This window comes from Bactrocera tryoni, chromosome 1 (assembly GCF_016617805.1).
Source record: "Bactrocera tryoni isolate S06 chromosome 1, CSIRO_BtryS06_freeze2, whole genome shotgun sequence".
Classification (NCBI taxonomy): Eukaryota; Metazoa; Arthropoda; class Insecta; order Diptera; family Tephritidae; genus Bactrocera; species Bactrocera tryoni.
The window spans coordinates 79,908,396-79,927,031 of NC_052499.1; the positions used below are offsets into that span (position 1 = coordinate 79,908,396).

Below are 18,636 nucleotides of genomic sequence, written 5' to 3' on the forward strand. Positions count from 1 at the left end.
AACCAGATGGGCATCGGCACCGGCATACTTATTAAGTTTGCTGTGGTCGTCATCAAAACTGGGGTCCTTCATCCGAGGATGTCATTTATTTTTCTGTGGGAGTGGTTTTTACGTGGCGGGTTCCAAGCCCGAGCCCACAACCTCGCTAGGCGAGTAGTAGTAATTTTAACTACCATACCGTGAAACTCATTAACCGCAAGAATTATGACCCTAGATCGTGCTGGATGTGGTAAAGCATCGGTAGTTGAAAACATCAATAGCGTAAGATAGTTTTTTAACGATTTTTCCGTTTATGATTTTGACTTGAACTTTTTTCTCTATTATCTGAAAAGCTTTTAAATAATTTTTGATTGGCTATGTTATAAAATACCTTATTTATAAGTGGATAAGGAATATTTCCAATAACTCCAATCCTACGCCTAAATTAAGACACAAAAATGACACAAGTCATACGTTCACAACTAAGTACTTCTTCAAATTTTATTATTTCAAACATTTTCAAAACACATTAAGAATACGAATTCCACTAAAAGTAACCCTGTGGAGGGTAACTGATTTGCTGCTCCTCCTGCGCGTTCGCATGGGTGCGCGCGGCATAAACGAGCGCCGCAATAAAAGCGCTGTTATTCAACATCATCGACATTATGGTGGCCAACTTCAGCATAGGCAACAGGAATGGCAACACTGACCCCAGCAGAATTGCGGGCATGACCATAACAGGCACGGCCATTTGCAGAATTGTGTTCTTGTAAGTAGCAAAAGAGGATGCCTTTTTAATTTTACGTCTTATACCGCCAGGTCCAACACCACCTGCACCAGCGCCGCCTAAACCTAAATCGCTTTGCTTCGTGAGCGCCGATTCAACGGCATGCGTTTCTATGGTGGGCTCCGCTGTGTCCAGCGTTTCATCGATTTCCTCGACAAGTTTGGTGGCGCGTCCGCTCACGCGATCAGCATGCTTTTTAGTTTCTATAAATCAAAGGAAAATTGAGTTTGTATACCAGCGTTACCTTGAGTGCACTCACTTTTGCTCTTCTTCAGCGTGAAACTCAGCTTGTTGTCGCGACTCGGCACGATTTTCACCATTACGCCGGGAAGGAAATGCAATTTGATATCGCGATGCTTGAAGAAGCGTTGAAAGCGCACCACCAAGCAATGATTCAGCTTCTCATCCGTCATATTCGCATACTTGTTATCTGTCAGGCTGCCAACGTTGTTCTCCGCGTCGAAAAATTGATCGAGAAAGTCGCGTGTTAAGTTGCCAGTTTGACTGATGGCCTTGCGCTCCTCCATTTTTTGCAAAATAAACAGTTTCGTGCAGCGCAAAATGCTGAAGGCGCGTAAGCACTCGTACACGCGCATTGGCAGTGACGCCTGAAAGTATGGCACACTTTTTATCAGCGCATCAGTGTGGCGTGCGCTTAAAGTGGAGTCACTGCTGCTACTACGCTTTACAAAATCTTCCGCGTGAATTTGCGTAGGCGCGCTGCCTACGCTCAAACGCTCTTGATTGGTGCGCGCGATTAGCGCAACAACAATAATTGCCCAAATGAGCTGAGCGTTGATGAGCGCCATTTTTGAAAGAGTTTTTTTTTGTGAAATATTTCCTGGTAAAATAAAGAACTCTGGCTTTTATGTCGTCGCGTTGCACGGCAGTTGCACTTCTGTGCGGTTTTGTGCGCGATTAGCGACTGATGCAGTAAAGCGTGCAGCGCGCCAGCAAACCCCAACGCTTCGCTTTGGCCATTTGTGTTTGCAAGCTGGAAATTCTAGACTTTCTTGTTGACGTCGAAACAAATAAGAAAATGCTGCTGCGCACCGCTTTAATGGGGTTCTTGGAAAGAATCTAGTCCAGCGCCGCGCTGGTCAGCTTGCCATAAGCGCCGCTATCCACCACAGCTTGTTTGGCAATTCAACTTTCAGTTCTTCGATTTCTGCTCTTGCCGTTTTCACTTGATCGTTAATTGTTGTAAACATATGCATTTGGTCGTGCAAAAACATGTGTATTGGCATGCATTCATGCAACATGCCACAAATGCTAACGGTGCAATTGTCTGTCCAATCCATATTTCGAAAAAAAGAGCGTTCTATTTATTGTTTCGCGTAAAAGTAGTCTTAAGTAGCACAAATTCGCAAGTAAATCGCACACAAAATCTTGGATTCGCAGTTACCACTCGGACTGACTCTGGCAGACATTGATATTTCAATGAATGATCGATAAGTGGATCAGCGCTTATGTGTAAAAACAGTAAATATTTATTGCAGACGAGAGATATTTGTTGAGTATGCGGATTGTTTTAGGCCGCGTGAGTGGAATTGTTAAGCAAAATGTTGGTCGCTTATCAATTTGTGGCTGTATTAAAAGCAACTGTGCGGTACAATTCTTTGCCATTGTCTTCCACTGCGAGCATAAAAGCACATTTAGGAAATTCATTACAAAATATTGGCGGGATCTCAAAGGTATTATTATATAGTGTTGACTTAAAGTTTATTTCATTTCAAAATACAGAAAAGTATATGGCCAGATATATCAAGTAAGTATGTCTATGCTTTAGCACTTATTAATCCCCAACAGATGTAATACACTTATGACAACGTTTTTTCCAGTCCTCGAAACACTTTTCATAAGCACCTTTTGGGATGAGCTTCAGCTCCTTCAGTGAACTTTTCCTTATCTCTTTGATCGACTGAAAACGGGTTCCATGGAGCGGCAATTTTTGCTTGATGAACAAGAAAAAAAGGTTAAACGATGGTATTCTTTGCGTTTTTGGCTTTAAATTCAGTCAATCGTGGCTCGATGCGATGGTGCATTATCATCGTGTAGAGTCCATGAGTTTTTCTTCAACAATTCCGATCGTTTTCGACGGATGTTCTTACGCAAACGCCTCAATACGGCCAAATAGAACTTCTTATTGACCGCTTGTTTTTTCGGAACAAGTTCATGATTCACCAAACCACGAATATCAAAAAAAGACTATGAGCATCAACTTGATTTTTGAGCGGCGTTTTGTTTTGTTTTCGTCTCATTTTTTTACCTCTATTCAGATAATTATTGACTTGTCAAACTCCTAAAAACATGTCTCAACGGCAGTTTTATTGCTCTCCATGATTGTGGGATCGGAATTCGTCAAGTGTGTGCAAAGAGACCTTTTTACGGTACTCTTTTTGAAAAAAATTCAGCTTTGTCGGTACAAGTCGAGCAAGAACGCGATTCATACACAACTTATCCACCAAAATCTCGATTTTCGAGCAACATATTCTTCACTTTGTTAGTTTTTTTATCATTTAGAGAATGATCTCTCGACCACCTTTAAAGGCTTTGTACGATTCGTAGGTTTTTAAAATAAAAATATAAGTTCCACCATTCCAACACCAATAGATTTTTCAAATAAATTACAGTTTTGCTGCGACAAAGCGATAGTGAAAATGTGAATAGTGTTTATTATCTTGATACTGTAACAGCTAATCTGACAAAAGTTTGATTTCATCCATTTCGTTCCAGATATATTGATGTCAATGATGCGCCTCGCTCTGGAAGACTAATTGTCGAATAATGGAAATCGACCAGTCCAACCGTTATGTAAGTTCCCAAGACAATCGTAATCGCAACCGGAACGGATTTAGTTGTTTATCCAACCAAGGATTGTCAACTATTTCTCGAAGTTACTTCAAGAATATTTTTCGCCGCTATAACAACAGCCGTTATGTAAGCAGTGTTTCGATTTCCTAGGAGTTAAAAGTTTGATGCAATAGAAGTCTGATGTATAGATGTCTAACGAGTTAACCCAAACAGCGCGTGACCTGAATGGTCAAATCGCTGCTAATATTACGATCCATTTTTGAAACGGTTGGTTACTAGTGATAAAAATGTGATGACATCAAGCGTCGAATATCGGTAAGCCGGCGATCTGGCAAACGGTGTCGATGTTGACAGTCAGGAAGGTTTTGTTATGTGTGTGGTGGGGCTGATACTTATGATGTTAAATATCTCAGAACGTTTTGGCATAGGAGCGCTATTTGTGTTGCTTACAGTAACCCAAAATATTCATTTCGGCCAAGAAAGTGGAATTAAGTCGTAACTAACTACTTCCGCATGATTATTTTTTACTACTTTCGATGAGGATCAACCTAGCAATAGTGCATCTATGAACAAGGACTAGAGTTTTTCGATGGTATGGTAAATTCAATCGAGTTCGTAGGCCAGACGAGTTTTGTGAAATTCAGTTTTTGTATGAATGCCTTTAAAATGGCATCCAGTTATCAAACAAAATGATGTACATATATTTAACTTAAATCGGATCGATTGTTTGGGTATTTGCAGCAAGAAAGATCTTTTCGTTGACCCAAGGGAAGCCGAATACTATGGCTAGACCATTGCCGATTACCGATTGCCGATATACATACATATATACCGTGTTTATCTAAATAATTATGCAATGTTGAAAAAAGGATAAATAACAACGGTGTACGAAGATTTAGTAATGGACTGTTCTTGAGTATTTGTTAAGGACTGAACAAAATCAAGAAGTATAGTACTCTAAAGGAAAATTTTCTACCAATCACAAAACATGGTTTGGTATAAATGATATTAGCGGGTGATCAATTTCGAGGTTTCTTACTTTTTTAAAGAAAAAACACAGAAACTTCAAATTTAGTGAGGAATGTTTATTATGATTTGAAAGAACATCTTTTAGCATTTATTATTTGAAGATTTTCTCTTTCAAATGTTGGCCGCAGCTACGTCTCAGGTTTTCCATCCGTTGAGTCCAATTTTTGATGACTCGTTCGAGCATTTCGACTCGTAACTGGCGAATGACACCCGTGATGTTTTCTCCAAGGTCTGATTGGAAGCGGGATTGTTCGCATAGACTTTAGATTTCACATATCGTCAGGAAAAAGTCTAATGGTGTGGTATCACACGATCTTGTTGGCCAATCGACCGGCCCAAAACGTAAAACTATCTGCTCACCGAAGTGTTCTCTCAATAAATCCATTGATTGATGTGATGTGTGGAAAATGGAGCCGTCTTGTTGAAACCAAAATGTCGCTGAGATCACGAGCTTCAATTTCAGGCATCAAATATTCGGTTATCATGGTGCATTAACTGTCGCTGTTGACGGGTTTGAAGAAATGTAGACCGATGATTCCACCGGCCCACAAACTATTCCAATCCCTTATTTTTTCTTTCATAAAATGAACGCTCTTGCTTCTTTTCAGGTTGCTCTTTGTCTCAAATGCGGCAATTTTGCTTGTTTACATACAAAACCTTGGATCTTCTTGGAGCTTTTCAAGAGGGAAGCTCGAACGGCTTCAGTTTTTACCCAAGCTGATTACTTTTCGTATAATTCGTCAATCTGTAATTCTCATATAGTGTTAAAGTTGTATAGAAGTATAGTTACCATATTTGAGTAGGCGTTTAGAAGTCGTTTTAAGCAGACATTCCAAACCAGAATTTGTTACAACTTTCGCCGTTTTTTACTATATTTTTGGTGATTCTAAGCTTGTCAGTGGAGCGACTAAGCAAATTTAAACTTAGCAAATAATAACTACACATATTTGTCTGTAGGTTTCGCCCGTTTTATCGACATCGAGAAAACGCTTCACAACCACAGTGTTTGACCTAATTTCCCCCGCACCGAAACTGTTATCGACACATTTTATGTCGTTCGTGTGTACTTTCTTCTTTCTACATGGTTCGCTTCGGCCGATCGCCGGTCAAATCCATCGATCAAAACGTGCAACATTGAATGGTCACGTTCGTGGCTGCCCATGTTTGCAACGCTATCAAAGTCGAGGAAGTACTAAGAGCAGTTCTGAATACTAAATAGCGGTTACCTACAATGGAATAATGAAAATCATTTCACTTTTCTTTGAGCGCATTTTTTCACATAATTTATTTTCGCAAATCTTGTTGGGTTTGTTTTGTTTGTTTTACAGATTCCATTTGTCAGTTGACAAATTTGAAAATATAAAAATATTTAAATAAATAAATAAATATTAGAACTAACTAAATTAATTAAAATACTAATAATTAGGAGTTAATAACATTTTTGGTCTAATTTCAGCATTCGTTCTTCTTTCTTTGATTTTTGGACAAATCTTCATCTTCACTGAGGTAACAAAAGTCCTGTTTTCTCTACGTGCGACACCTTTTACCATTCCTTCTCGAGCCAGACGGGTTGTTGGGTGTGTGAGTGCGAGTAGACTACCGGCACGGGGGCGGGAGCGGTATAAGCAGCAGCATGCACTTGAGGAATGGCGCGTGACAGCATCTGACCGATAGCCAGAATTAAGAGGATTACCTGAAAGTGTTTGAAGTTATATTATTATTTTGTGTAGAAAGATTGAGGCAAAAAAAGTTTAGGAATACTTACACCAACACCCAGACCCTTCATTGAGACAACGGTAAGTGCGGCCAAGAGGGTGGTGATCACACCAACAACAAAGGCGCCGGGAATGACAGCAAAACTCAAACGCTTCAGGAAGTGATGGCTGAATGTGCGACCTTCTGCGTACGTGGAAGGTGAACACAAAATTTTTATGAAAGCAATTTGCATTAAATTCGAATGAGTAAAGAAGAGCGGAAAATTAAAATTAAAAATATTATTTAAAATTGAAAGAACCGTTATTTAAGAAGTTTAAGTGTAAATGAGAGTACAAAAATAGAATTTTTAATAAAAAGTAAATGGAATAAAAAAATATTATAAAATACATATAAAAAATTAGAAATGAATATAAAAAATAAAAATTTTAAAAATAAAAATTAAAAAATAATAAAAGTTTTAAAAATTTTTGGGGAGGAGGGAGGTGGGTGGAAAAACAAAACTAAGGAAGAAAGGATTAAAAATTTATGGAAATGAAAATAAAAATAAATAAAAATTAAGTAAAAGGTAGGTAGGTGACCAAAATTTATATATTAAATATTAAAAATTCCAAAAATGAAAATTTTTAGGAATAAAAAATATGAAACATGAAAAATAAAAAAGGAAAATAAATAAAAAAAAAACAAAAAAAAAATTAAAACAAATTAAAATAAAAAAAGTAAAAAAATATGAAAAAAAATTCATAGAAAAAATTACACAATGAAAAAAAAAACAACAAAACCAACAAACAAATATATTTTTTTCGAATTAAAGATTTAAGTTTATGGTCAAAATGCAAAGAGTATTAAGGTTTAATTTTTTCCAAATTCAGACTGTTATTCTCATTGCGTTAAAAAGCACATGTTTTTATGAGTTTTAATCTTTTTTTGTTTTTTTTAACTCTTGTCAAATTTATCTCAGCATTTTGAAATGCTGTCACATTTAAACTTTTTCAACTTATTCAGCACTTTCACTTTTTATCAAATAACGACAAAAGCACTAACCAGCAACATCGGAAGCGTTATCCTCAGCGACTTGCTGGCACAAAACCTGGCTCATAACAGCGGCGAACAGCAGAACGACGAAAGCGATTTTCTTATTAGCGATCATTTTGCTACTTTAATTTATTTAGTTATAATCCTTTAAGAGGGAAAAATCGAGTTTACAGGACACACACACACTTAAGCAATACAACGGCGGCAGCGTTGAGGTACTGTTGAAAGTTCGTATAATATTGAGTACCGATTTGACGTTGACAAGCGCTTTAATAGTCGCCGTCGCAGGGCACTCGACGCTGACATGTAGAATTTTGACAAATCACGAAAAAGCGAAATTGAAAACGAAACCCCAAAAGCATAGCGACAGAAGAAAGAATTTGGAAAAAATGTGTGTAAAAGAAATTAAATTGTCACGACTAGCCATTTACAAGCCACCAACGCACACACACACACACACTATCACACACGGTCACCTACATTAGTACAAGGCAACTATTTCACTCCGAGGTATGTGCATTCGTGTACCGAAAAAAATGTTGGACGCGGTGCAAATGGCATGGCGCATTTCGCTTACCACCTTTTACCGATTTTTGGTCGAGCAGACAACAACAATAAAGCCGCAAAAAATTAAGCTTAAATGGCGAGCAGCAAGCTTGCGCGGCAAAAAAGAAATTTTCGTTCGCATTGCCATGGCCAAAGTCAGACCACAGTCGGTCAATACATGTGTGTGTGTGTAGATTGTGTAAGTGTACATGTTTATATTTGTAAACGAAAAGCTCTGCGCAAATTTATTGCTCATAAATATGGCTAATTGACGCGATCGAATGCAATTTAACTGCCTCACAGTGATTTAGTCATCGTCGCATTTTTTATGCAAACTGCAAACAACGAATTCCCCATGGTTAAGTTGGCTCAAGTTACATACATATACACACATGTACTCATAAACACCCACATCGACCCTTTTACTATGATTGTTGACATATTAATATCAAATGCAATAATTTCATATATTTATTTTGTGCTGCTTTGGTATTAGTTACAAAATAATAATATTTCTAATTAAAAAAAAATAAAAAAAAATTAACTTCGTTTGCAAAGTATTGATTTCGATCGTTCACTTTGTATGGCGGTTACATGATATAGTGATCCGATATCGGTCATTCCGACAAATAAGCAGCTTCTTGCTGAGAAAAAAACGGGTGCAAACTTTCAGATCGATATCTCAACAATTGAGGGTCTATTTCGCGTATCTACTACAGACGGATATGGCCAAATCGACTCATCTCATTAAGCTGATCATTTATATACATATTTTCTGAGGTCTCCGTCGTTTCCTTGTAGGTGCTACAAGCATTGTAGAAACGTAATAATACAGTCAATGGGTAATGCTATAGTACTATGATTAATGACTTTTTCGTGCCTAAATAGAATGATGTTGAAACAATCAATTTATTCAAGGAAACTTTTGGTGAAGGTAAACTGACGTTGAGCAATACCAAAAGCTCCGTCAGGATCGTAGGGACCTCTCTGAGGCATTCAAAACCAAACGAGGTTTCTGACAAGGCGATTACCTATTGTGCGACTCCTTCAATCTACTCCGTTAGCCCTGCTTTCTCCAGACTGGATAAGGAAGCGAAGAGTATGTGTCTGACTGCGAACGAGTCATCGCCTTCGCGACTTGGCTCGCATGTCACTGTTGACAGTCATAACTTTGAAGTCGTAGAATAATTTCGTCTATCTTGGACTCAGGATCAAGGAAAATATTAACATAAGTCTCTGAATCCAACGCAGTATAACTCTTGCCAAAAGGTGCTGTGAAAAGTAAAGTCCCCTATCGACGAAAAAAGACCAAACACTACCATTCCCTTATCATTCCCGTCATGCTACATTGTACAAAGCATGGACAATGACATCATTTGATAGTCGGCCTTAGGAGTGTTCGATAGGAAGGTTATGCAGAAAGATTTATGGTCCTTTGCGGCATTGACATAATCCAGCGAATCAAGAGACATCGTCTGCGTTAGTTAGGTCATGTTGTTCAGATGAAAGACAATACTCCAGCTTTACAGATTTTCGATTCAGTGCCCGCCGATGGAAGCAAAGGATGAGGAAGACCTCCACTTTGTTGAAGAGATCAGGAGGAGAAGGACCTGGCTGCACTTGGTATCTCTAGTTGGCGCCAAATAGCAAAAAAAACGACTGAAGCGCTATTAACTCGGCTCTCCGCCTTACAGTATCCTATTTTTTCCTATTATCAAAAAAAAAAATCAAATCTCGGTTTCAACTGCTTAAAAATATATTTATTTCATAGTTTTTTTTTTTGTAGGAAATTGAATGCTTACAAAACAGTCTCTTTCGGTTTTATCGTAAAAATTTAAGGCTCTTTTTCTCAATGAAATAAAATCACAAAAAACAAGAAATTTTAGTCATCCTAATATACGTAGTTTAATAAATATGAAGAAACATTTTTAAAAGAGTTGATATAAAATAGAGAAAATGAGACTGCAATGGAAAACTCATAGAAGTTTTAGCAGGTACCGCTAGATAATATGAACATTCGTTAAGTTTTGTCTGTATTTTAAAAAATTCTATTCCTTGATCCCAATAAAAGAGGAAGAAGTCGGTCAATCATAGATGTTACTATTAACACTATCTTTAAACTTCAAATATTCTTTATTTTATAGCAAAATATACAATTTCTAACATATTCATATGCAGACACGAACCCTAACGTACGTGACTTATGTTGTTTATGGCGGCGCATAGGGCCAATCGAGTTTATTATTTGTCAAACGATCACCTGGGAGCACATACATTCATGGCATACACATACAAATATTTGTTTTCATTTTTGGCTACTAACGCTTTCGTTTTTACTTTTTCAATCAAATCAATATTCATAATTTTATGCAAATGTGAAAACATTTGCATTTCGTGTTGTGGGTAAATTTTCATATTTAACTACGGAAAAATTCGACAGAGAAGTAGGTGCGTCTTTATTAACTCTTCAAGTAATTTGGTGCATAGGACGGGTGTGGATGAGAAAAAACATAAAGGAGTGTGTGTAATTGAACATTGATCATAAATTTTCGCACGTTTATAGGAAAATAATCTTGTATTGCATACTTCAATCGTCGATAGAAATATTATACATTATCATGCGGGCGGGGTTATCTTAATATTTCGTAGTTTACTATACATATCATTTATTTCAAAAACATGCGGATTTTATGACTGATCGAGGATTATATATTATTCTGAAGGTTGATAGACACGAGATCAAGCGAAAATTCGTGATAATTTCATGATATTTAGGTTTTCCAATTTTGACCTCATCGTTTTTATGGAATCGGCATCATTTTACTTTCCAAATTTTATTAAAATTTATGTTATATTGATAAAGGCAAATTTTTGGTGGTATTGGCATTTTTCCAACAATATGTTTACATAGCAAAATTGATTATAAAAACAAGAAAAAACGTTAACTTCGGTTGCACCGAAGCTAAATATCCTTCACAGGTGCATTTCTGTTAGTAACTATGTGTTCAGTTTGTATGGCATTTTATTGCTATAGTTAACCGAATATGTTGCTATAGGAAATAATACATAGTCAAAATTGATCATAAAAATAAATAAATAAAATAAATATAAAACTGCACGCACCAAACTAATATGAAGCTCGACATACTGTTCATTCATATATGGCTAAATTATTTTTTAAATATCAATTTTTCCTTTCATTGTTTTAATCGGGAGACCACTTAATGCAGAACAAATTAACTCACACGAAAAACATGAATCAACCGCTGTACGGTAGTATGTATGCATATTCAAATATTTACATACGTATGCTAGTACATGTGTGAAACTATGTGGTGACGACTCGGCGCATGCCATAAAATGCATATTTGAGTGGTGCACAATTGCATACAAAATTAGACCGACACACACACAAACACACCGCACTGACACAAGCGCATACCAAAACACACATACTGGCATTTAGATAGTTTATGTTCACGGACAGACATTTGCCGCCCATAAGCGGCAAACGGATATGTGCTCATCCACATACCTATATATACATATGTATGTGCACATAAACATTCACACATGTGGCATGTCAAAATGTTTGCAAGCCAATTACTTTATTTACACAGAGAAAACCGCAATTAATGCAGCACAATTGAAAGCTTTTACTCTGCATTTTCCGGCAACACTTGTTATTTATCAATGAATAATAGTTGTCGACTATCAACAGTTGGCCAACCACTATCTACTTTAGCGCTTGGTTTTTTCCTATGCAAATTAAATGAAGAGGTTTTAGTCACAAATGAAAATTAATAGCTTTCTAAGAGCTTATTTACGGTTATTTTTAGGTTCTTGAAAAAAAAAACACAATAGTTGTTAAGAAAATTCAAATGTTTTTTATTTAATGTGAAGTGGAATCGATGCAATAAAGTTCGGAATATGCATTATTTAAATGACCTCCAAAACTTCTTTTTCAGGAACGAATTCGATGAACCCAATTTTCGAATACTTTTTCCACAAAATAAAGTCGCATGTCATGAATAGCACATTCAATATTGACATCTACAGCTTGAGAAGAGTCTGATTTATTGCTAAAGTTCAATAACTTCAAAAAACTCTACAATCGATCTACAAGGTCTGTCGCAAAAGAAACAGAACTTTTTAAATATAACTGCTTCTGGTGGCGCCACCTATTGGTGGGTACATGAAATAAAAAATTTGATCTCTTGTTGACATTTCGTAAAAATTTTAAGACAATTGGATAACTACAATCGTTGTTATCGATCAAAAAGTGACAGCAGCTTTTGGTCATGGTCATTGGTCGTAAAATGCATTTTGAACAAAGAGCAAATATTAAATTTTGTTTTAAACTTGGGAAAACGTTTACTGAAACATTTCAAATGACGAAAAAAGCTTATGGTGATCAGTGCCTATCCCGTAGAAGGTGCATGAGTGTTTTAAGCGATTCCAAGAAGGTCGTGAGGACCTCTGTGACGATCAGAAGTCGGTCTTCTTCAGAAGTCAAAAATAAAGACAATGCTAATTTGTTTTTACGATTCCGAGGGTATTGTACACCGAGAGTTCGTCCCACCTGGCCAAACGATTAATGCTGTGTTTTACCTTGGTGTTATGAAGCGTCTTTTGTCACGCATTCGTCGTGCTCGACCACAATACCGTGAGGCAGGGTCCTGGCGCCGTATCATCGGCCGACGCTTGTCACTGATTTTTTGACAAAAACCTCCATATAAACCTTTAATCACTCTAAAGCTCTCGTTCGATGATTCCACCAGATCAAAAGCCTCTCTAAACTGTCAATTTAGGTGAATGTAGTGGTTGTTCATGAATAATTTGTGCATTTTCTTCGCACCAGATTTAACAGTTTTGTTTATTTACCGCACCACTCAGAGAAATGTAGTCCTCATCGGAGAAGATGAATTTCTTGACATCGCCTTCAATTTCTTCCAAGGCAAAATCAGCAAATGCACGACGTTTACGGAGGTTCAATGGCTTCAGTCCTTGAGTGAGAAAATTTTATACGAATCCTATCCCTTCTCTAAATCCGCCAGGCTGTAGTTTGAGACAGTCCCAATTATTGAGATCGTCTTCAGTTTACTTTCATTACTTCGCGTGGTTCTTCGGCACTTGAGCAATTCGACGAATAGCAAGCACAGGTGGACGATTATTACGGTTTCGTTGGATTTGGATAATTTTTTGCATTAAGGTAGCATATTTTAAAAGAATTATTGGTGCAAAGTTTTATCCCTCTATATCAATTTCTTCTTGATTTGTGTATTGGAAAATGAAAGAATCAAGTGGAATTTAAAATTGTACTATATGAGAAATAGGCGTGGTTGTAGTCTGGTTTCGCTCGTTTTCGTTATGGAACATAAGAATGTAAAAAGAATTATACGTACCAAATTTGGTCGAAATCGGTGAGTCGGATTCCGAGATAAAGTAGGCGGTGTCATCCCCATCGTCTAATTTTACTCCGACTCCATTAAAGCCTTGTCACACCATTTCGTGGGTAAAATTTTGTGTATTGATTTATAGTAATTTTACAGTGTCGGTAGGGGTTCTTATAACATTTGTTTTTGAATTTGGTTGTTGTAGCTTTAGTGGTATAGGACATAGAGTGACCACAACTGCTCCTGGCTACTTTAATGTCCTGAGCCAAACAGTTTTATATTCTAATTTAATGCTTAATAATGACACTTTATAAATTTTCGGTTAATGGCGTTTTTTGGGCTCTACAGTAATCCAATTACGCCCATCTACGAATTCTGCCTAAATTTTTTTCGAGGAATATGTGTACCAAGTTTCATCAAAAATATCTAAATTTTTACTCAATTTACAGTTATATATATATATATATGGACGGGATTGATTTATATATATATATATGGGATGGATTTATATATATATATATGTATATATATATATATATATAAATCTCTTGATTAGTTTTAGGTGATACATAGAACCTTTAGACGAATAAACAGTTTTACTTTGTAGCAATATTTTGCAAGAGTATAAAAAAAGTATGACAGCTATATACTATAGTTCTCTCCCGGCGGTTCCTAGGGATGTATAATGAATGTATAAAATTTTTTAGATCGATATCTCGAAAACTGTAGAACTTGTTCGCATATATACAGATAGACAGGATGGGCAGACGGACAGAGAGGCTGACATGGCTAAATCTTCTCAGCTCGTCCCGGAGTTCCAAACATCGTGGCAAACTTCAGGGTATAAAAATCGTTATCAATATTGTTCGGTATATAGTATGTTATAGTCTAAATAATCATATAGGAATCATAATAGGAATTTTGCTTCATTTACTTATTCTAATGAATATTTCTGGGTTATATATATTAGAATAAAGACCTACTTTTAACACTATTTACTCTGTATAAATATCTCTTTATATCTCTATTTATTTATATTGATCGATAGCCATTATCAGCAAGTGTCTAAAGCAGTTCTAAGGCGGCACCTTTTCAAACCAAACAATTAACGGTTGACTGCCAGCTACTGGAAAGCGATTCATATTAAATAGAAAGTGGAAAAGCAGAAAAATCTGTAGCAGGCAATGCTCACTGCACACAATTTCAGTAGGCTGAGAACCTAATTAGAATGAAAGTATGTGCAAATATACAAGTATCTAGAGATATAGAGATAGAAGCTGGCGGTAAGTAGGTGTTCACGGCGTTGTGGTCAGTTGTGTGTTCCGTAAGCGGTTTGGCATCAAGTGACACTCTGCCACAATTTCTCGTCTCGCTATAAATAATTGCTAAGCCAATCTTGTAAATATAGTATATGTGGTTACTTTGTTGCTGCTCCTATTGTTGAACTCTTCATTGGCTGAACTAATCGAATTCTCGGTTAACGTCGACTGGAAATTCTAGAATCACCGCAGACGTGCAGTTTTATTTGGGTGAACATGTTGCCATACCTGCTTTCCCATAACAATTCGCTGGCTCTGCGGGCCTACGCCAATGCAATTGAATGCGAGTTAATAAAATGCTTGCCATTGCAGCGGCCAGCACATTTCTGCCTTGAATTCTGTTGCGTGAAGACGCTGTTGAGATAGTTAGTGGCAGCACTACTTGAGATAAAATTCTGCTGTGTTGGCGCTAAACGGCTAAGCGCTGGATATTCTTTTAATATTTGAGAAAATGTATGCGAAATTTCGTATATTGACATTGACATTGTTGGTGTGTGTGAATGTGAATCTGAAGGCGTTGAACGTGACGTGCACCGCCACTGAAGGTGAGCAAACAAATAGTGATCGGAATGTGGTGGTCCCCGCTGCGGTTGAAGACGACAACGAAGACATCGAAGTTGTTGCACAAACGGCGAACATAACAACTAATGTGGTTGCAACAACAAAAACATCGCCACCAAAAACAAGAGCACGTAGCATAGCGGATAACAACGACGATGACGACTTCGTTGCGCACAATTTGAACGCAGCGCATGGGACACAGCCCAAAGACACTTCGCGTCCATTGAAGAATGTATTTCGTGGCGTCTACAAGAGCTACAAAAGCACTTACATGGGCAATGTCACATCGGCGGAATATAAGAAGCGTCTGATTGAGCGTCTAAATGCGGCCACCGCACATACACACATGAGCAGCGCCAAGACGACGCTGGCGACGAAGCGCGCAGAACTGAGTGTGCTACACGAAAGACTCAAGAACGAAACTTTATTGCCGCGCGACACCGAAGTAGCGCCACTCGCGCCACCCGCACTTGACGGCGAAGCATTCAAAGCGAAATTAAAGGAAACGCTACGTAAACGCAAACGTAAATATCATCGCGCACATGCGAGCGCGAAGCGAGCAAAAACAAATCATCGGTACTCGAACGCAACAACCACAGACGCTGATAAGGTGTATGAGCGCGCAAGCCATAATAACAATAACAATGCAGCTAATAACATTAATGCGAACGAAACGCCACTTGAAAGCGCTCAACGCACACTTAACGGCACTTTCAGCGATAAGCATTATCGCTACACAATCGGACCCGGCGTCAATATGAGCTTTGATATGGTAAATGACATCGTTAATGTGAATTTGGATAGCGATAATCTGGCCGAAATAATGCGTGGGCGTTGGTTGAACGATAACAGCGAGGAGGGTGAGTAGCATAATTGATTAATCGATTTGCAATTAGTGTCAGCGCTGTTTGATAATTTGGCAATTGTGTAATGATTACCTCAATTTAATTATCCCTCCCTTCATTTCTCTCTTTTTCTCACTCTGCAGGACGCGGCAAGAAGTACGACATGATCACCAAAGTGTTGCCACTCTTCGTGCTGCCATTCCTCATACAATCTGCCATTGTGCCATTTTTGGTCACCAAGTTGAAATTGTTGTTGGTGAAGTCCATATTGATTGGCAAATTGGCGATATTCCTGCTCATTTTGTCGGCGATCAAGAATGGCAATAAAACGGTGCAATCTTATGAAGTGGCACCATCTTATTGGGCTGGTGAACCGAGTCGGCGTTCGGAGTTGGCAGCGGCTGCTTCATCGTCCGCTTATAATGGCTATCGGGTGGAGGGTAAGCCAGCCGCTTGGATCAATTAACGAAATGAATTGCCTAAGAATTATGTTCGTGTTTTTTTGTTGTTAATGAAATGGAAATTAAAAGATATATGTATGTGTTTGTTGTTTTTTATTTGTTTATTGAGTGCGGTTTCGAACAGTGCGGTATATTCTCCGAAATATTTTAGTTAAGTTATGTTAGTGTATCCATAGTTATATGGTAATCTGTCTGCTTAAGTATTGTCCGCGAATACCTTTATTATTGTTATTGCGTAGATGGGCAACTGGGACCACTTTTGAGAATATTTTTGCTATCTCTTTAGTAGAAATCTTGGGACAATGACACTTGCTGGTGGTCGAGAGTGTCTTCCAACACAAAAATAAGTACTTGATGTTTAAATCTCTTTTAGATCTTAGTTTGTCTCTACTTTTCTTGTTATCTGTGTTGAGTGTCTTCGCTTTAACTGACAGAGTGCGGGTTCTGACTCCAAATGGGTGATGAACTTTATGAGAACCATTCTGATTGCAGAAAATCTCTTATTTTTTGTAGTAGAAAATTTGCATCAACTTCAGATTTTGAATAGTGATGGCCACACAAGATACCTTTTAGCAAGTGAAAGCTCTTAAACGGCTCATAAATGAACGCGCTCTTGTGATGTTTCTACTTCTTTAAAATTCGAATTGTTTCGGTTCGACGAGTAACCTGTCAAGTCTGAAGAAAATTCTTGAGAATATCGTACATAAAGTAGCAGTTCGGTTTGTCTGGAAAATAATAGCCATTTCGCGTGACGTGTTTCTGTGAGTGGTGGAAGCCGAAAATGCAGCGTTCGTTAGAGTAGAAGCATGTGATTAAATTATATGTGAAAGACGTTTGATAACGTTATCACAGGTGACGAGTCATGGATCTTCGAATATGATCCCGAGACAAAGGGGCAATCTTGCGAGTGGCACACGTCGGCGTCTCCTCGCCCAAAAAAGTGAAGAATGAGCAAAATCGAAAGTGAAAACAATGTTCATTGTCTTTTGGACATCCAAGGCATCGTTCAATATGAATTTGTTCCTTCTGGACAAACCGCCAGCGCCAAGTTTTACGTGGAAGTCCTCACGAGACTCAAACGAAGGGTCGAGCGGGTCCGACAAGACATCGCAGCCGATTGAAAGTTGCATCCCGACAACGCCCGGCTTACATCGCCTTTTTTATGAACAGCTACCTAACCAAGGCCGGTATCTCAACGCTTTCGCAGCCGCCCTATAGCCCAGATGTGGCCCCTTGCGTGAAAAGGCCGATGAAAGGCAAGCATTTTGAGACGATCCAAGCAGCATGCACCTTGGCTTTCAAAGCTTCCGGAGAATGCCTTCCGTGACGTCTTCTGCCGTGCTGACAGCGCTGCATCGACGCAGAATAAGCTTATTTTGAGAGTTTTTAAAGAATTGTGAAGATTGTTTCAATAAATTTTTTTAAATCGACTCAATCCTATTACTTTTCGGACAAACCCTGTAGTCTAGTTCCATCAAATTGGCCATGGCGAAGACGTTGTCATGATAGAAGAGCCCTTTTCTTTTGCCAAATTGGGACGTTTCATCCTCATTAAGGCGTCGAATCAGCCCTATAATTCGTCGTATTGAAGCCCTGTAATCCTTTTGCCTTTTTTCAGATAGCTTGGATCACTTTTTTTAAGTCCTAGACTATGGTCATCATCTTTCTAAGCCTTCATTGGTGCAGGTTCGCCGGGTGAAGTCCTTTGTTTTTGCTAGGTCCTTGTTTTCTACTGTGTGTCGTAATCCATTTTTCGTCAAAGGTCATGAAACGACACAGAAACTCTTTTGGCTTGGTCTTAAACAGAAATAAAGACTGTCGTGAAGTGGCTTCATCTTTGCGCTTGTTGTGAGTGGTAAATTGTGGCAACCATTGGCTTTTTACGATGTCTTCTGGCTCATCTTCAGTTGTTGGTCTGCCAAGACGAGATCGCAGACTTTTGTCATGTTGTCTTCCGTGGTGGTAATTTTTCGGGCAGCTCAGTGACTCATTTAAAACCGACGGCAGACCACGTTCATCTCTCTCGTTTTTTGACGGTGCTCTAGAAGGAAAATAATCATTGTATACAGCATCCAAGCGTTCTTTTCTTTCAAAAACATGAATGAAAATCCGAGGGCGCGTCCGCTACCATACGTGTTCAAAATATAACTA

At 38.1% G+C, this 18,636-nt stretch overlaps 3 protein-coding genes across 3 annotated transcripts; 1 reads left to right on the forward strand and 2 right to left on the reverse strand.

The window, feature by feature from the left end:
- Positions 1–526: 526 nt before the first annotated feature.
- Positions 527–1,575, reverse strand: LOC120776929. The gene is made up of 2 exons (XM_040108005.1): positions 1,026–1,575; positions 527–969 (listed from the first exon to the last, which is right to left on the reverse strand). Exons 1-2 carry the CDS (start codon positions 1,573–1,575, stop codon positions 527–529), a joined length of 993 nt encoding a protein of 330 aa, XP_039963939.1.
- Positions 1,576–6,152: 4,577 nt separating this feature from the next.
- Positions 6,153–7,472, reverse strand: LOC120766979 (protein apnoia). The gene is made up of 3 exons (XM_040092775.1): positions 7,367–7,472; positions 6,375–6,508; positions 6,153–6,302 (listed from the first exon to the last, which is right to left on the reverse strand). Exons 1-3 carry the CDS (start codon positions 7,470–7,472, stop codon positions 6,153–6,155), a joined length of 390 nt encoding a protein of 129 aa, XP_039948709.1.
- Positions 7,473–15,069: 7,597 nt separating this feature from the next.
- Positions 15,070–16,490, forward strand: LOC120766914. The gene is made up of 2 exons (XM_040092660.1): positions 15,070–16,039; positions 16,168–16,490. Exons 1-2 carry the CDS (start codon positions 15,070–15,072, stop codon positions 16,488–16,490), a joined length of 1,293 nt encoding a protein of 430 aa, XP_039948594.1.
- Positions 16,491–18,636: the final 2,146 nt, after the last annotated feature.